This window comes from Charadrius vociferus, unplaced genomic scaffold, assembly GCF_000708025.1.
Source record: "Charadrius vociferus isolate BGI_N301 unplaced genomic scaffold, ASM70802v2 scaffold472, whole genome shotgun sequence".
NCBI classification, from domain to species: Eukaryota; Metazoa; Chordata; class Aves; order Charadriiformes; family Charadriidae; genus Charadrius; species Charadrius vociferus.
In genome coordinates, this window is record NW_009647735.1 from 7,387,523 (window position 1) to 7,406,098 (window position 18,576).

General features: G+C 38.8%; 1 protein-coding gene across 1 annotated transcript in view; it reads right to left on the reverse strand.

The window, feature by feature from the left end:
- Positions 1–343: 343 nt before the first annotated feature.
- HPRT1 (hypoxanthine phosphoribosyltransferase 1) overlaps positions 344–18,576 on the reverse strand; it is a 24,366-nt gene continuing 6,133 nt past the window's right edge. Inside the window, exons 4-11 of the mRNA XM_009881794.1 lie at positions 17,039–17,145; positions 15,380–15,563; positions 9,836–9,901; positions 8,885–8,902; positions 6,524–6,606; positions 4,165–4,211; positions 1,860–1,936; positions 344–1,237 (exon numbers count right to left, since the gene is read on the reverse strand). Of these exons, the coding sequence (XP_009880096.1) occupies positions 1,190–1,237; positions 1,860–1,936; positions 4,165–4,211; positions 6,524–6,606; positions 8,885–8,902; positions 9,836–9,901; positions 15,380–15,563; positions 17,039–17,145 (630 nt within the window). The 3' untranslated portion in view covers positions 344–1,189. The remainder of the gene's footprint in view (positions 1,238–1,859; positions 1,937–4,164; positions 4,212–6,523; positions 6,607–8,884; positions 8,903–9,835; positions 9,902–15,379; positions 15,564–17,038; positions 17,146–18,576) is intronic.

Here is an 18,576-nt window from a genome sequence, read left to right on the forward strand (position 1 = left end):
CAAGAAACAAACTCAAATGATTATTTACAAAATGGCTGTGGTTTGGGTTTTTTCCACATGTATATGTTTAATGAACATATAATCTCCACTCTTCATTTTTGCCAAAACAGAACAAAGGACAGTGCTTAAACCATTTTCTCTGAAATCTGTCGGTTATAGAATTTGCAAGTATTTCAGTATTTTCCCTCAGCACTTTCTCTCTCTTGTAGATAGGATAATGTTACCCAAAAGCTCTACAAAGACAACAAACGTCACTGTCAGAAACATTTATGAAAAATATTACTGAGAAGAAAATTTCAAGAGCACTTTAATATACAGAATGAGTGGCATAAATGTATGGGGCTTATTTTAAAGAGACAGCCTTTATTTAAAGTACTTTGTTTTGTAGATCTTATAAAGTAAACTTTACAATACTTTTCCACAAATATATTAAAATCGTTTAAATTTAAAAGGCAACTCCACTGGCTGATGGATACTTTTAAAGAAAAAAAAATAATCTAACAGAAACAGGCAGCTCAACTAAAACTAGATTTTAAACATTCTGTTTTGTCATTCCATCTCCTTTAAAAAAAAAAAGAAAAAAAAGAAAAAAAAATTAAACATTTTTCACCCAGACTTCCTTTACAGCAATAAGGCAACTCCGGGAGATCTGAATGAGCTCCCTGGAGATTACAGATACTGTAACTGGCTGCTCCTCATGCTTTATAACACCCAAAGGTGCAACTATCCATTAATCACAATCACATCTGTGCATTAAAATATAAAACTTAAATTACAGATTTTAAAAATATTACTAATAGACTTCCCTATCATAAAATGTTTTACATTTACAGTACTTGAACTATTTCAGTTCTGGGTTGATGAGGTTTAAGCAATTTACCACTGCAAGAGTTAGACTCTGGAGCTCACAAACAGCACAACCCAACCAGGGGCAGCAATAGTCGGTAGAGTCATAGTGCAAATCAAAATAAGGAGTGCAGAACTGCACGAGTCGTTTACAGTTCTAAAATATAAATGAACAAGACAAGATCTTATATTGTACATGCAATAAATTATAGCAAGCGTATGACAATGGGGCCGGGGCATTCTACAATTTTAGCTGGTGTACCAGAGTTGAAGCCTGTGAAAGATAGGACTCGGTAAACAAAACATTTCAAAGCTCTGTTGCCATCGCACTTGAGCTCTGCTTTCATGCTTTGTACTTCTGCTTCCCCGTCTCGCTGATCACACAGATATGCTGCAACAAAATAAAAGAAAAAGATCCTCTTAGAAAAGTAATGCAAGAGACCAATGTTTTACATATGTATTCAATAATGCACTGCTGAAAAAAATACCAGCACGCTATACACGTTTCAGTATGAAAGAATCTTGTGAGACTGCGTGCAGAACAATTTAAGCCATTTTTTGTCTAAAAGTCTCAACACTGCCTTCTTTCTCCCCCCTCTAATTATCCCACCCAGTGTCCGATATAAGGTTGGTGAGACCCAGCCGAAGTAACGAATACTTAGAATAAAAAGTGAACCCCTTTTAACTTCCAAGCTCTGTCTTCTCTTATTAACTATGCAAATGCATTTATTTGTTGTGGACATCTGGTAAGATAAGAAACTTCACATTATTTCCAAGTTGACAGGAAATGTCTAGCCTCCGTTCTGCACATAGGAAAATAAATTTTAGTTTCCTAAGAGCTCCAAAACGCTGTCCCGCTGCTCTAGGGTTCACTCGCATCGTTGCATCACCAGCGGAACAGATCTGCACACGAAGCATGATTTACAGAGGAGGGAGAGCGACGTGAGGAGACTTCCCTTCCTTCCTCCTCCCTAGTTTTAAATGGGCAAAAACATACGGGAAAAATTACTTACGTTCAAATCTCTAAAGTATTCATTGTAATCTAGGGCGTATCCCACAACAAATTTGTCTGGCACTTCAAATCCAACAACTGAAAAAGACCGTAAGTCACCAGTATGTTAGAAAAGAACTTCCTAGAGTTCACTGGATATTTTTACAGAGGCAATCTGGAATTTTATAGATGTGTGTGCATCTTAACTCACCCCATTTCTTCCACTCAAATACCCTCAGATTAATATTCAAGCTATTTTAAAATTTTTACTTTGTTGATTTATTTCATCACCTAAAGCACAATTAAACAGCTGTATTTATCGGTTCCCACGCAGCAGCGTGGCGCTAGCACGCAGTCTGCAAGAAATGAATGGACGCACTTAAACCTACAGACACGGTATTATTATCAGAACGTAAAATTCCCTGAAAATTTCCTGCAACTTTGTAAATACAAACAAAAAGAGCCAATACTTCCCAGTGCTTCCTAGATGCTTGACGTGCCAGCACAGCAGCGGTGGAACGGGTGAGGACAGCACAAGTCACCCCCACAGCACCACTCGAGAGGCAGCACCTCTGGGAGCCGGACCTTGGTCCGGCACGGGAGCGCCGAAGGACACCCAAAGGCCTAACGAGTAGGCAGGTTCAGTCATCAGCTCCTTCAAAACTATGGGTGCGCAAGTCCAAGGGGACTTTCTGCGAAGGGCCGGGAGAGTCAGCAGAGAATAATGCGAATATCAGAACCACGGTTATTGCAGGGAAACCAGTCCTTCGCCTTGGAGTACCTGCCCAGACGCACTCCACTCTTGCGACTTGCAGGCAATGAGCTGATGTGTAGGAATACGCTGTGACTGGTAAAGCACATCTTAGATGCTGATTCCGTGGTATAAAGAATAGCGAAGAGCAAAGAGCACGCTGTTCTTTATGGAGTCACCACCAGGTTTCAAAAACAGGTGTTTGGGGTTTTTTTGTGTGTGTGTTTGGTTGTGTTTTTTTCCTCTCAGAGAAGCTGCCTAAAAAGAGACATCAGCTATTCCGCAGACTGTCTAAACAGCTCTAGCAGGAGAGTTTGTGGGTAGTCAGGCAGTATCAGTCCAACCTGGCAGCACACACTACAAAATGACCAAAAAATATTAAATTCTATAAAATATAAAATTTCCAAATGGCTTTCTCCCCTCGTACTAAAATGAACGAGTCCCGAGCACAGGAAAGCTGCGTGGTTTTTCTCTCCCTAGCTACAATGAGGGTGTGTGAGGAAGACAGGGAGATCAATTGTACAACTCAAAGAAAAGGCTCTGTGCACTTCTGGAAAAATCAAGGTGAAGTTTAGTGTCTACTTGGCCTCACAATACAGGGATAAAACAGAGGCCCAGCCATTACTGCCTTACTGTCTCTTCTTTCGGAGCTTGTGTCCCCTGCACTGAACAGGTTGTCTCTGTGGACAGATGGCAAAACAAGTCGTCTGCTGCAAGATGCTCAAAAGGCAGACCATTAACCCAGCTAAGCCTATTATAAGATCTCAGGAACGAGGGGCATCCTTGACTGAGGGAAACACCGCAATTAAGCTTTAAGGCATTGAAAAACTCCAGTTCCAGAATATTGTACAACCTTGGAAAGGAGGAGGAGGAAAAGGGTTCTGTTGCTAAATTCACTCCATTTCCATAGTGAAAGTACATTGTCCACATAAACAGGAAATTTGGCCTCTGGAACAGGATTAAAACAGACGGCCCTTCCCAAGGCAAGAGGAGCTGTCACTCTGGTACCACTGTCTGCTGTGGATGCTACTCCTTTCTTCATGGTCTTGGGACAGAGAGGAGAAGACAAAACGGGAGTAATTCAGATGCCCAGACATAACCATTTTTGTGCCAATTTAGGCATCGTATCATTGTAAACTTCTATCAGACCTGCTGCCTCGTGTGGTCCTTCTACATCCCTGGGGACATCCAAATGGTGTGAGGCGGCTAGGTTTAGACACCTGAATCACTCCTCAGTGTCAAAGGGGAATCCAGCAGAGTCTGCTAACCAACGCATCTGTCCTACATGCAAGCTGGGAGAATTTGCAAACAAAAAAAGGTATAACCTGAACCAAAATATCAAAGTTTGCTCTTCTTATAGTAAAATGTTACAAAAAGAAAAGAAAAGCATCAGACAAAATCCAGATTAACTCTGTCAGAATACATTCAAGATATTAAAATTCTCTAAGTAAGAGCAAAACCTGTCAAGAATCATTAGTGAAAACTTATTTGGAACATCCTTGGACTTTGATCAAAGGGTACACAATACACTGCCATACTTTTAAAAATTAATAATGGTTGTCAAAAAGTCACTTACAGTCTGGCCGATATCCCACACTTCGAGGAGTTCTTTTTACCAACAAACTGTCAAATAAAAACCAATATAAAACTGAAACATGGAAAAGCACTGTGTACAAACATGAGACTGTTTTGAAGAAAGACAAGCTGAATTTGGCCCAAATGTGCATAACTGAAAGCGTAACTGCACATATTTTAAACTATTATTTTATTTGCAGGTGCAGCTGATCATAATGACAAAATCAAAACTTCCTAGAATGGTTCACAGCCTAAAGGATAACTAACAGGTCTGTGAGGAAGAGGCTAGGAGATATTGATCTGGATGGATTTTCGTTGTGAAAAGTGACTTAATGGGGTTTTATGTGTGTTAGGAACCGCAGGCGGAATTTAGCTTACAGGGAAAGAGGCAACAGCTCGGGATCCAGCCAGATCAGCTGTGCTCTTTTCAAAAGCGTTAGTATTACGAAGCAAAAGTTCAGCTGGTTAAATGCAACCTCAATTGCACTTGCACAACACGCCCTCAACTGTTTTTCACTGGCAGTACTAATAACCCCCACAAAGAAAATGTAATTGGTTCTGATGATCAAGTCAAACCAGCTCCACTCTTCCAGAATGAATAGTCAGAGGTGTAAAAAGGATGGAGATAGAGAGTTGGGGGTATTGCAGTAGAGAGAAATGCCTTGCTAGTTTGATTCACTAACTATTCAGTTAAGCACTATACCTCTTAGAAGACAACCCCACAGGCCTGATATTTGTCTGAGACACAGAGACTTTGGGAAGAAAAGAAAAGGGGGTCGATGGCTGAATGTGAAGACAGAGGTCAGCATAACTCTGTGCATTAAGCACAGACCTCCTTCCCTCCTGGATCACCTCTGAAGGTGGGGCTTCATTTGTCAGAGTCACAATTTCAATTTTAGACGAAACTTCTTTAGACTGAGACTTAATTTTTGGTGTAGGATTTGGTCAAGGAAACCCCAGAATCATGTTAGCGTTAATTAACATCTCCCTGCTACAATTGTCAGAGAGATAGAAAATTAAAAAAAAAAAAAAAAAGAAAGAGAGAGAGAGAGAGAGAGAGAAGAGAGGCAAGTGAAGGAGCTAAGAACATTACACTTAAGACTACCTAGAAAGATCCTGTTTACCTGCTCAGGTCTTTCGCAGACCCAAATTACTGCAACAGGTTCAAACAATAGGAAACTGGACTTTATTCATACCATATTATAGTCATGATGTACACTGCAGTGTTAGGGCACTGTTCAGTGACAAATAGTTAAAATTTGGCACACTTAATCAGGCCAGGGAGAAATCCTCAACAACCTCACCTTCAGCAGGTCACCTCCAGATTATCAGGAAGAAGAGCTGTTCTCGCACATCTAACAACTGCTTTGACATTGTTATGGCAACACAACTGATTAGATATCACACCAGCTCTGCTTTATCCTTAATCCCCAGCAATCTTTATGCTTTTATTGTAAAATACACAACCACAGCATAGCAGGGCAAAAGGTGTCATTTAATAAGAAGTAGGAAGAATGCCAAAATTGGTTAATAATAATAGTATTATCATCAACATTTCTAGTTAGTTCTAAGTTACTTAATTATAAAATGTTTTGAAACTAATTGATTAAAGATGTAACTAAGTAGAAAAGCCTGGAAGAGCATATGGCTGGGTGACTCTCACAGAATGACCTCTAAAGCTCAGCTGCACTACGCCCACTATACAAACAATAATGTTAGTGTGCAAACTAATTTAATTCTACAACCAAAGAAGGCAAACTAAAATACAGTCTCCCCTGCACAGGTACACCACTGCAGTGTACTGTCATTGCAGATAGCTCAAGCAGAAACAAACATGTTTCCATAGGTACTACATATATGTAAGTGACAACCACTGATTTTTTTATCCCCTTTTCTAGTAAAAGTTTACACTTTTGAACTAAATTTGTGCAGAAAATACCTCTACCAACTTGACAGGGTATTTTTTTAAGCCCAAAAGATTTAAATTCTTCCATATACTTCTAAACTTAACTTGGACTTCACTGGTAAAACCCCACAAATCTTACCATAATGTGGTAAGGCAAGACATGCACAAGCCATCCCCTTCCAAAGCACTGAAATTCTTCCAGCACTAAGATTGGAAAGAACACCGTTTCTGCCAACCGTAAGGAACGTATGTTCTCATAACAAGCAAAAATGCTTTTGGAGTTTAAAGAAATACTAAACTCCAACAAATCGCATCATATATGACTCCTGCAGAAATGTCCCCTCCTGTTCCTCTTCCATGGAAATGTATTCTACACTTTTTTTTTTTTTTTTAAAACACAGCATGTCATGCCTAAGGTGAAATACAGCACAAATCATCATCATTAAAAATTTACCTGGCTACTTTCACCATCTTTGGATTGTATTGCTTAAGTAGAGACAGCAACGTTTTCATTGTTTTACCAGTATCAATTATATCCTGAAAATAAAAAAAAAACCTCATGTAAGAAAGAATGTTAATCATGTTAGAGTGTCATTTTCAAGTTTCTACCACAGAAATAGCACGAAAATATGCCAAAATACTGTTTGTAATCAAATATAGGTGACGTGTAACACCATGTTGTGCTTATGCAACTATGCTCAAGAAAGTGATCATGCACGTTAACAATAGTTCTTAATTGTTGTGGATACCTATGACTTTGAAAGCAGTTACTGAACTATGACCTTTTTGGGTCCTTCTGGAGATCTTATGGCTTGTGCTCCTTGAAACTATTAGACAAACAATGTTTAATTTGAATATGATAAGAATAACATTAGCCTTTCCGCTGAACTCAGTTACAGAGACAGACATATACAACAGAAAAAAAAAGTTAAGAAGGGAACATAGGCAGAACAACCCATTATTGTAATTAAAAAAAAGAGGAGTGTAATTTACATTACAGATCCAAGAAACAGCTGAAGAAATTGCACTGGGAGTATCTGCACGCAGTTCTAAAGTCTATACTCCAACACACTACAATGAATTTTGACACACCATTTTAATCCCATCCACTGCACATACATGCAGAAAAAAGAATATCTGGCTTCCAACTGAAGCACCAGAAATGGACTCCTCATTTGGACTGAAATAATCACACGATCTTTAGAGGGTTAGTCCTTACCCTGGCCTGAAATCAAGTCTGTTTGAAGTGAAGGAGGTAGATAACACAGAAGCAGCAATGTTCTGGTTTCAGCTTATTTTCCCATGACTCCCAATTAAAATAAAAATCAAACAAAAAACCTCAACAGAGCACCCATCAGTAATACCATCTTTAACACTTAATACTTTTAATCATGGTTATAAACTCAAGAAAAGTTAAAGACATACAGATGAAAATAAAAGTTGGTGAATAAACATAAGTAGCTACTTCCATACTCCAAAATAAAATATAGAACCTATCACTGATTTTATATTGTGTGATTGTTGTTTATTGGAGTGAATCTCCATTTTGTTCAGATTTTTATGCACATTAAAGGGATGCTGTATAGAAAAGCCTAGTGACATTAAAACTACAATAAATGTGCATTTTATTATTTGACAGTTAAAACGGTGACCAGTAAAAGGGTTCATATTTGACAGTGTATAAGACAAATCACCGGATAGATGATTCACTGAACAAATGAGAAACTAACCTAGTTAGCTGTCTGGGACTTTAAAGGCATACATTCATCTGAAATGGAGCAGATACATAATTAAACGCATCTGCCTATCTGAAGCAAAATATACTTCAAAGGACACCACTGGCGACACAGACAACTGCTGTATACATACTATTTTGGTAGGAGTTTTGGAACTGAATGTGCTTCCTGTGGAACAATATAACCTCCTCAAGTTAAAAAAAAAAAAAAAACATACATAAAAAACACATTTTATGAGAGGAAACATCCTTCCCTTTAGCCACTGAATCAGTTGCCATAGCTGTTTCTTTGGTTACAAACAAGCCATTACATTATTTGGAGCCTTAAGACATTATTAGATTGCGCGTCCATTTTTCCTCTCTACTACTGCTGCTGCTCCCCTGTCCCGAAATCGGCACTCTTACTCAAGAACACCCTTTGCCAAAGCGATACTTACCGAACATAAGCAACACTGTCCATCAAGAAAGAGGAAAGCAAGAATTAAGCAACAGTACCTACCAGGAAACCAAACTGAGGTGTACTGTGCCTGCTATCATCCAAAGAACCGTGACGAGACAGAGGAATAGCAAATTTACTAATTGCAAGATGCTAATTAGGAATTAAGGCTCTTTATGTCACTATTCTCTACGCAAATTATACACAGGGGTATTGGGCTGTTTTTTACATATTTTAGGATATTCCTACCAGGAACCTCTTTTTATTCCTGCAGTTTAATTTCCTAGCTTGCTGTTATAAACCCAGAACAATAACATACTTAATATGACTTTGTTTCGGCTACTTTTTAAAATAAGTAAAAAAAAGAGACAGTCTAGAATTGACAGAATCCCATAAAACTGAAAGCAAATGCAAACAATTTTACATGGATATTTTCTGTGTTAAATTTGGCAGTTGAGTGCGATTTGAGAATTCAAAACACAGACCATTTTAAATTCAGAGCCCACTTGCAAAATTTAGGCCTGGAATCGGAAGCCGAAAGCCTTGAAACCAGAAACCGTAGGTTTTCTGGCCTAAGAACAACTTCTATTAGAACTCTTTCACCAGTCACACATTAGAACTTCAAAGTGAAACATAATACTTACTTCTACGATCAAAACATTCTGTTGGGAAGAAAAAAAGAAAAAAAAAGAGAAAAATCCATTAATAACTAGAAAATATGCCATTTCTTACATATATAAATCTCTGTAGCTTATTAATTTTCATTGCAGTTACACATTTGTACCTTCATTCATATATGTTTACACATGTAACAGCGAATTTCTGATGGTCCGATAACAATTAGCTGTCAACAAGATTCTCCTCAACGTCTCATGCTGTGTACAAAGTGGTCTTTAAATTATTTAGACTTTGAGAATTCTAGATAAATGTAAGAGATCAAAACAGAGTCTACACAATTCGTGTTCTTCTAAAGCAAAGAGGGTTATACTGTAGCCACACGTACTATCTGCCATACCTATGTCCTTTATATTGAACTGTGACATACATGCCTTAAAGATCACATATGTGTAAAGAGAAAGTAATGTGTTCTGACAGAGCAGGAGGCACTGATGCTTTGACCTCAGACATCTGGCTCAGTGATCTCCACAGAGTCACTAGAGAAAAGCAGATTCAAAATTTACATTCTCTCATTTCCTTCTCCCGTCCCTGCCTGTAATGGGAACCTCCGTTCCAAACCTGGGCTGCACGTCACACATCTCGACAGTATAAATTCCCATCACTACTCCAGTGTAGTTTGTAGACAACAACCCCCACAAGATTATTCTTCCCAGGCACTGCAGAAAAACAAACCTCCTAAAACTTTGCTGATACTGAAGATGGTGAATAGTGGGTTTTTTTGTTAAGTTCAGACTAAACCGACAGCTTTCATGGGGCTTATCCGCTCTCCTCGTATGCAGTAGTGAATACTGAAATGAAGCTCTGCCGTTTCCATTTTTTTAAACTCTATAATCATTACACTCTAAAAGAGCAGCCTTAAAGCAATGCAGGTATGGGGGTTCTTTGGCGTTTTCTTGTTTTTAAACAAAGAGCCATACCTTTCCAGTCAAGGTTGAGAGGTCATCCCCACCGATGACTTTTATATCTCCAGTTGACTGATCATTCTAAGAAGGAGGAGGATGAATATTAGCATTACCAGAATTGAAATATTTTTTTCTTTCAGTAAATATCAAAATTGCAAAGTACATAACCACTGAACGTTAATGCTTTCAGAAACACAGCACCAACAGCAACTCTATTAACTAAAAAATTAAAAGCGATCAAAGTGATGGTATTTCAGATTAAAGACTGTTTGACAAGGTATCTGTATAAACACAGGCACCATGATATATACCGATGTCATGCACATGACCATCATATATATACGTATGCATCTAAAAAGACACGATTTGCTATGCTATCCTACAGATATGGACATAAGACAAAATGCACTTCAGTTTATAAGCTGCACGCTGCTATAGCTGGCAATTTACATTTTAAATTTTAATGCTTTAGAAAGCCTTACTCTTCAAATAAGAATAAGCAATCATAACAAGAATAGCCAGCAAACAAGGCACAGATTAATATTTAGAAATATAAGCTACAAAAATAGCCAGAAAAGCTTATGTTTGCCCAGTTTACAACAAATATTAATAACAATCAAATTGCTTCTTACAGTGATTGAACAGCAACATAAGTATACCATCACTACGACACAGCATTTTACTTCAGTAAAACTGAACTTCGATATAAGCAGAAATGTACTGTTATGTAAGAAAGTTAAAAACAGCTGCTAGGAGTGCTTCATAGATCTTTGCAGTTTATTTAAAGTCATTCAACCGACTTTAAACCTCGACAGTCTCTCACAGTTCACATTAGATGCGGTATTGTCCTACAATTTAATCATTTCAGTCAAAGGTTAATATTGCTTATCAAACTTTGTTCTCGTAACTCTTTACCACGTTATCTTCCTTTTAGAAAACTGGTATTATTTTGCTGCACCGTGAAGCCCAAGTGTGCTGCACAACTACGCAGACACGCAGCAAAACAGCAGTTCCTTCCCAAAACCCAGAAATGGCAGATGCAACAGAGGGGACCACAAGGGCACAGAGAGAGAGCCACGTACAGCTTCCTGTTTTTACAGCCACATGAAGACGGATATTTGTGCTATACGAATTGTATGCAAAAACTAAAAAATGTTGTCACAAAAAAGGGGAAGCAAATTATTTCGAGAGGCACACACCAGGTATACAGTAAGTAACACTGGAATGATAAAAGAGAAATTAAAATCCTTCCGACAGTGGTGTCAACGGTCTAGCTCAGGGCGTCTAAACGCAGATGATAAGACTAACAGATACTTTCCTTTTAAGATTCTTATGACACAACATTAAAAAAAACCCAAACAAATAAATTATTGGAAAAATATCTTTTTGGTTTTGCTCCATGTGTTTTAAAGAAGACATTAGTTTGATTTACACCACTCTGAAATTACACTGAAGTGCCATGTTTCATTACTATAAGGAACATTCATTTTTGATAGTCAGCTGTTTCAGTGCTTCCGTAACAGTGCAAACAACAACTAAACTAAACTGCATCAATGTCACTGTGTTGAAAGAGTCCAAAAACAAAGATGTCCAAAATAATTGCTGCTTGACCCAGCACATAGATAAACTGCTACTGAATGCCTGAGATACTGGCTAGATCAACCACAAAAATGTGATTCAGTTAAACACTGTATTTGTATAGCTAAAGGACATTTCCTGTGTCCACCCTATCTTAAAATTATCTTAAATGACAGCTTCTTTAAGCTTTTCCTTGTTTATGTTACAGGATTCTCTCTTGTCTATTCCTACATTAATAGAGATTTCATCCTCCTTCCACGGAACGATGTAAAAACCATCATTCCTTACAAAACAACAATGGAGAAAGATGTTACAGGTATCTGTTCATTAAAATTATGTGCACAGGTGACAGACTGGCACTTCTCGGTATATGCCTAACATCATGTCCTCGATGATCTGTTCGGCTACAAAGCAACATACTAAAACAAGAACACCAAAAAAACTGTAGCAGGTTACCGTAAACCTTTGGATTATGCATATTAAACTACGATGATCAGCACAGAAAAAAGCAATCTAACCTACATAAACTTTCCTGCTCCTTCCCACCAAAAACCATACAAATTGCTACAGTTTTTTAACAGAAAACATACATCTTCACTGGCATATAAAACTGCATTCCTATGCAGGTACTGAGTTCCTGAGCAATTAAAGGATATAAAACAGTTAAAGAATTTCCGTCACTGGTTGTAACCAGATTTCCATTGGAAAGAACTTTGTTTAATAATTAAGCAATGTTTTAATTATCTTCAGGAGCATTATTTCTGATTTCAGTACTGGTAAGACTTTAATGCTTTGTGGTTTAACACATAAGAGTTTTACTGTTTAGATCTGTTTTCACTGCCTCCCTGTTGTCACTGCTGGAAAACAATAATGCTTTACAAGATTGTAACTCCTGACCCAAGTGACTCCAAGATCACCTTTTAAAAAGCCATTTTAAGTTCCTTACAGCATTTGCCATAAGGCTGGGTTAACAGAGATCTTTCAGAATACTGCCATGACCAACCTAACCAGAGTTTACCATGTACTCCTCTGAAAAATCCCTGTTTTCCTGAGTGACAGTGCAACACATTCATTGTCTTTTGGCTGCCCTTCATGACTACATAAGCAACGTTTGCTCATTTCCAAGCTTCAATGCAGGAGACTGCTGAAAAGCCATTCTTCTTGTAGCACAAACAAAATAAACTGTTTGTCAAGAATACTGAGATCCGGGTCTGTTCACAAACGCTATCTTTCCATTTCTTAACAGCTTGCCAGATCATTAAAATTCATCTGTAAGGACTCAGAAAGCCAGAGTTACGAGCAAAGTTTAATCACAGCTTGATCACGTCAGTATTCTTAGAGAATTATTTTTGGGTGCAGAACAGTATGAGCTTTGCACTGCAATACAAAAAAAAAACAACCCCATATGCTTGTCAATATTAAATGATCGGTTTGAAACAAGAATAGAACCTCAATTACATCAATTTCAGAACCATTACACAAGTTCAGCTGCTTTGTTTATGTGACCAGGGTATTTTTAACATCTTTTATCCAGTCTCTAAAGGCAGGCAGCATGATCTAGTAATCGCATCCAAAGACAGTGACAAGAGACCTAGCTCCACTTTCAACTGTCCATTACCATTTGTGATGGCTTTCACAGCGCAAACAGCGCAGATCCCTGCATCTAGTAAAGCACAGATAAAAACTACAAAGCAGATTTAGCATTCTGACACTATTAATAATGCAAGACCTAGTCAATCTGTTACATACGTGTTCGTGTTAGGACAATCTTATCCAGTCTATCGAGTTATGCAATCTAAAGGACATAAGTCTGGATATTAATAACCACCTAAGAGAGTCCACAGAAATTAAATGCTCGTAAATACTGTAGTGGAGGCATCAGGTAACAGGAGCTCCTCACTCATCTAGAACAAGAAAACATTCTTTTATAGACTTGGCTGACAAAACCAAAAACCCTGAAGCCAACACCTCATGGAAAACATTCTGCTTAGTCAGCTCTCTTCTACATTTCTCCACTTTTCTCTTCATCTACTTGTTTTTACTACAAAAACAGGCTTTTAATTTTCACGAAACTTATTTTGCTGCTCACTCCCCTATTAATATCAAGGCACTGTAGTTCTGAGGAGTAAACAACAAAAGCAGCAAAGTAGTAAAAAAATGAACCAAAGCATGCCTAACACACCAGCATGAGCAAAAAACCCCATGTGTATAATAAGGCAGTCTTGCTTTTTAACAGAGGGGTTTTTTCAGGTGTTTCAAATGATTTCTCCAGTATTTTTTTTTCAAGTTAGTCAGAAAGTGGAGAGACTGAAAGGGTGTAGTCTTTATACTGTTTTTCAAACAAGCCAAGTTATTGGAAGTGTTCCTTGAAGAAAGCAGAAGATACACAATTTCCGCACAAAAAAAGAAGGTGGGAGTTATCATCTCCTATTCTTAACATATTATCCTGCAATAGAGACATTCAGCTTTCTGTTGTGGTTTTTACAGGCAGAATATACGGGCATGTGGTGGCGTAGTGGTTAAGTGGACCAGCAGCAGGAGCCTGAATCTTTGGGGGGGAGGAAGGGGGAGCAGAAGGAAAGGGTGTCGAGCAGATTTCGCCTCCTGATTTAAATACGGTGCACAAGCACAGAGAGTGCCTTGTGAGATACAACCAAAGGCTGGCACAAATCCTTCTGCCCAGCCTTGCCTTCTCGTTAAAGAGCATAGCTAAATTACTGCCTCGCGTTCAGCAGACGTGAAGGTGGTTTCCAGGTAACCCCTGGACAGCCAGCCGGGTGTACGCCTCGGGCAGCCAGGGCCGCTCGTCCTGCAAACAGACTTGACCAAAGCCCCACGCAGTTCTGGGCTTCGCTGTGAAATGTTAACAGATCACTCAAGAGAAACCATGAATCTATGAAGTTCTTCCACAGTCCAAACTAAGTCTGCCAATACCTGGTTTAGCAGTTTAATAAAATGAAGGATAAGATTTAAGTTCCCAATTTAGTGATTTCTATTTTTTCCTACTGGAATAGGCATTCGTCAGCAACTGCAACAAGTAGCTTATACTGCTGACTTGAATGCAAAGATACTGAGACAGAACTAACAGCATAACCTTATAAAACAATTTATTTCAACATCCTAAACTGAAACAAAAAAATGTAATTATTTCCATGACATAGATGGTCTTATGGAACAAATCATAAATACCATCCTGAGAACACAAGACTAGGCTGTCAGTGAATCAGGAAGCATACAGTACTAACATACATCTGCCTCCTCCTTTGACCTGCACAACACAGCCTTCCTTCTATAAAACTTACACGTTACCTCACGTTACAGCATGTTCAATTTCCCTCTGAAGTTAAAATCCTTGTGTTCAGAAAGAAAATACATTCTTTTCCAAAGATGTAAACGCAAGGCAACCCATGCCCATACCTTGAAAAGGTAGCACCAAATTCAGTGGCCACTAATCATAAACCTGGTGTTAAAAATCTAGTATTTCCTTAAGGCCAAATACAACCCATTTTGTTCAATGTTTGGTTGAGCCAAACATAAGATGAGATAGGGAACTCAGGTATGACTGTTTTTGCAGCTTTTAAGTCTTCCTGTGCAACGAATGGCGTCTAAGCCACATAAAAATTCCTAGAATGCAATTTTTGTAACCATAGTTGCAGGAGAATCCTCTGTATTATTCTAAAGCCACAGCTTTAGAGATGGGGTAGTAGGCAAAGAGGAAATTGTTGAACGAGTAAAGGACATGGAAAGGGTCCCCTCTGCTCTGCATAAGGATTTTACTGGGCTGTGGAGATATCAAGGTCTAAAAGAAAACACATGATATAGTAAAGTAGAGAAAGAGGAAATTAGCTTGTCTCTTAATTCCCTTAATTATCTGTTTAATATTAGCACATTCTGGCAGTAACAATATTAAATCATCTCTGTTAATAATTTGAAGTTAGTCAAATTTATATAAAAACTGCACAGTATTGCAGAGATACTTACACAGTAACTCTTCAACCTAATGAAGTCAACAGTCATAGGGATTGATTTGTCACTGTTCCTGTTCAGTGCTTTGATGTAGTCTAATAAATCAGCAAAAAATTTATAGCCACCCTTGAGTACACAGAGTGCTACAATGTGGTGTCCTCCCATGCCCTTCATAATTTCTCGTGCCAGTCTCTCCGTCCTGTACAAAACCAAGAAAGAGATAGCTGTCATAAAACATTTCATTTGCTTACTATAGCAACAGCATTTTGCATCGCTAACAACAGTGGCAAACACATGCATCAAACTTGGATCAAACACACTTTGTTCAGAAATATTTGCCTACCGCTTTTACACCTTATTGGTCAACAAAGTTTTGCTTTTCAAGGTTAATCTAACAGTAGCTCTGCCAAACGCCTTTGTTTTCATACGTCACAGCCAAAGCAAATCTTAACACCCTGAAGCTGTTTCACTGCCAGATACCGGACACGAAGGTGTGTTTTCTCTTTCCAAAGACAGGCTCGGCAATGTAAGCTAACACAACCAAAAAGGCAGCAGCCCTCACTAACTGAGGAGCAAGAAAATTCCCAAATTGTAAATTGAAGAGCTAATGTTTATTTGCCAAGCTAGAATGCCAGAAATTTGTCCTAACTGCAAAACACAATACCAACGAAGCAGAGCAAGAGAACACTGCACCATTTTTCTGCAATCATTGTTTCTAAATTTATCTTGTAATTTATTTTAGAAAGCATGGTATGTATTTATCGTGTGCCAGCTGACAGCAGGTTTCTCAGAGAAAGCCTACCATTATAAACTTTACGTCAATTACTTAATGACATGTACTTTGTCCAATTTTTTCCTCTATATGGACTTCTAGTGCAAAGTTTTTACAGTATTTTAAAAAACATTTTATAGGAATGTTTATTATGTCTAATCAAACAACACCACGCAAAATCCAGATGCATTCCTATTCACAAGATCTCCAGGAAGATCCACCCAGCACCACTCTTAAATGGTTGTGTGTCTCCAACAACATCTTCACTGAATTTGTATTTCATTCTCTTAAAGGGAATCAGCAACTACCAAACACACAGGAATAGAAAAACGCCTTGTAGGCTTATGCACCCGTTTCTGATCACACAAGACAAAACTGCCACAGCACATCACAGATTTCAGCAACCACAGAAGTGACAGGTTGATATTTACAGAGGCTAACGTCTTTCCCAGAAGGCAGGAGAAAGTTGGATGTTACTTATCTACCATACAAACATGAGAAAGTCTAAGATGATGTGATCAACAATTTTTATTAATATCCTAAGGAAATTCTGGAGACTATAATTGTTTTCAGACTGAACTGGCACAACAAAAAATGTCTTCTAATTAAGCTTTAAGAAGGTAAAACATCAAAATAACACTGGAAAGAAAGTTGTAGATTGCTATGTGCTACAAAATTTCACTTGAGAATTATGACAAATTTCCAAACAATAGCATAACAGCAAATGTACAAACTTTTAGAAGCCAAACAAGAAACAGTTAATTAGCACTTGTACTTCTTAGTCTCTAATTAAATGTAATCTATTTAGACAGTCACCAGGCAGCAAAACTATCACTGGAAGATTATTTACTCCAGCATCATGGAATGAGCCGGAGCAGTGTACTGTCTGAAGTCAAACAAACCTGTCCATGATGAGCCCATGAGGAATATAGACTTTTTCCAAATCATCTGCATAATGTTTAGGTATGCAGAACAAGTCCAGGTCGTAACCTTGTTCATCATCGCCAATCTGAAAAGGAAATAAGGTGAGGTTTCTACAAAGCCTTATAGAAAGTCTGTAGTGAGAGACTGCAAGTCCTTTGCTTTATTCCATAAACTACAAAACCCATTACACTCATCGGGATCACCTTACTTTCCCTCTCTGTAAAAACATTAGTCACGTGGAACACAGTGTAAAGTGTAATCTAACAGAACCTAGAATTCACAAGAGTTGCTTGAAATACCAGGTGAGCTGTTGTGCAGTCCAATGTGGGGAAAAATTACGTCCTAACAACATTGTCCTACATCTGAGAGCGTGAAAATGAAACTAATACACCTCAATTAATCTCTTTATTCCATTAAGAAAATAATCAAGGAGCTTTTTAACACCTTTGATTTTCCCGGTGTAATGCAAAACCTGCACTTGCAATGAAGCAAGCGGAGGTTTTGACACAGACACCTTCCAAATCTCCACAACACCAAATCACAACAAAACACACGAGCCAGTTTTCGGGACAAGGCAAGAGAGCTAGACAAGCGTGGCAAGTTACGCTGCCGCGAAGCAAGCCTGCTCAGACCACCACCTGCAAACCGTGCGGGTTCAAGATCTTTCAGAATCTGAAAGGAAAGCCCTACTTCAGCGACCTGTTCCGCACGGGCATAATTCCCTGTATAAAACAGCCTGCAATATTAGCAAGTGTATATTAATTAGGACAAGGGATTAGCATATGTATATAATTATACCAAACACTGCTGAGGTTCAGGGCATATCGTCGCAACGGGCTCAAGAATAGTCTTCCCTGAACCCGAACCCTGCTGCAACTCGAAAATGGCAATGTGCTTTTTTAATTACTTCATTCTCTTGGTTTCGCAGCTGAACGTTTTGACATGTAAAACGAAGTCAGGAATTTCAGAGGGAACGCCAAAGCTTACTACTGACAGTTCACCAGGGCAGGCATGTTAAGTATCTATTTTGGCTACCGCTGTCCTTGCAGGACACAATCTTATTTCAGAGCCCGAGGAAGCGCTTACCTGGCCGGCGATCAACCAGCTGTTGATGTGCTTTTTTGTTGTGTAACCCCTAAGGGGTCTTTCACACAGGGAATTTCATGAGTATGACACCCTCCCACCCAAAACAGACCCTGTACGAGCCACCCACGCACCCGGCGCAGGCACCAAGTCCCTGAGCAGGGTCCCTGCAAAGCGGAGCGGGCTGTTATTTTAAGGAATAAGACATGTCCCTCCCAAAACACATGGTATTTTCCTGTGGTTCAGCCCCATCGGTCCATGTAGCGTGCCTACTAAACCTTCCTTTCTGCGTCTGGTAGGGAACGGGCCCTTCCTACGGGTTTTATCAGGTTTTTTTTTTATTGACCGCAGGGATTTACAGTCGCGGCCCTGCGGCCGCCACAGCTCTCAGCCATAAGACACAACATGTACTCCATGAGCACCCGCCACCGGC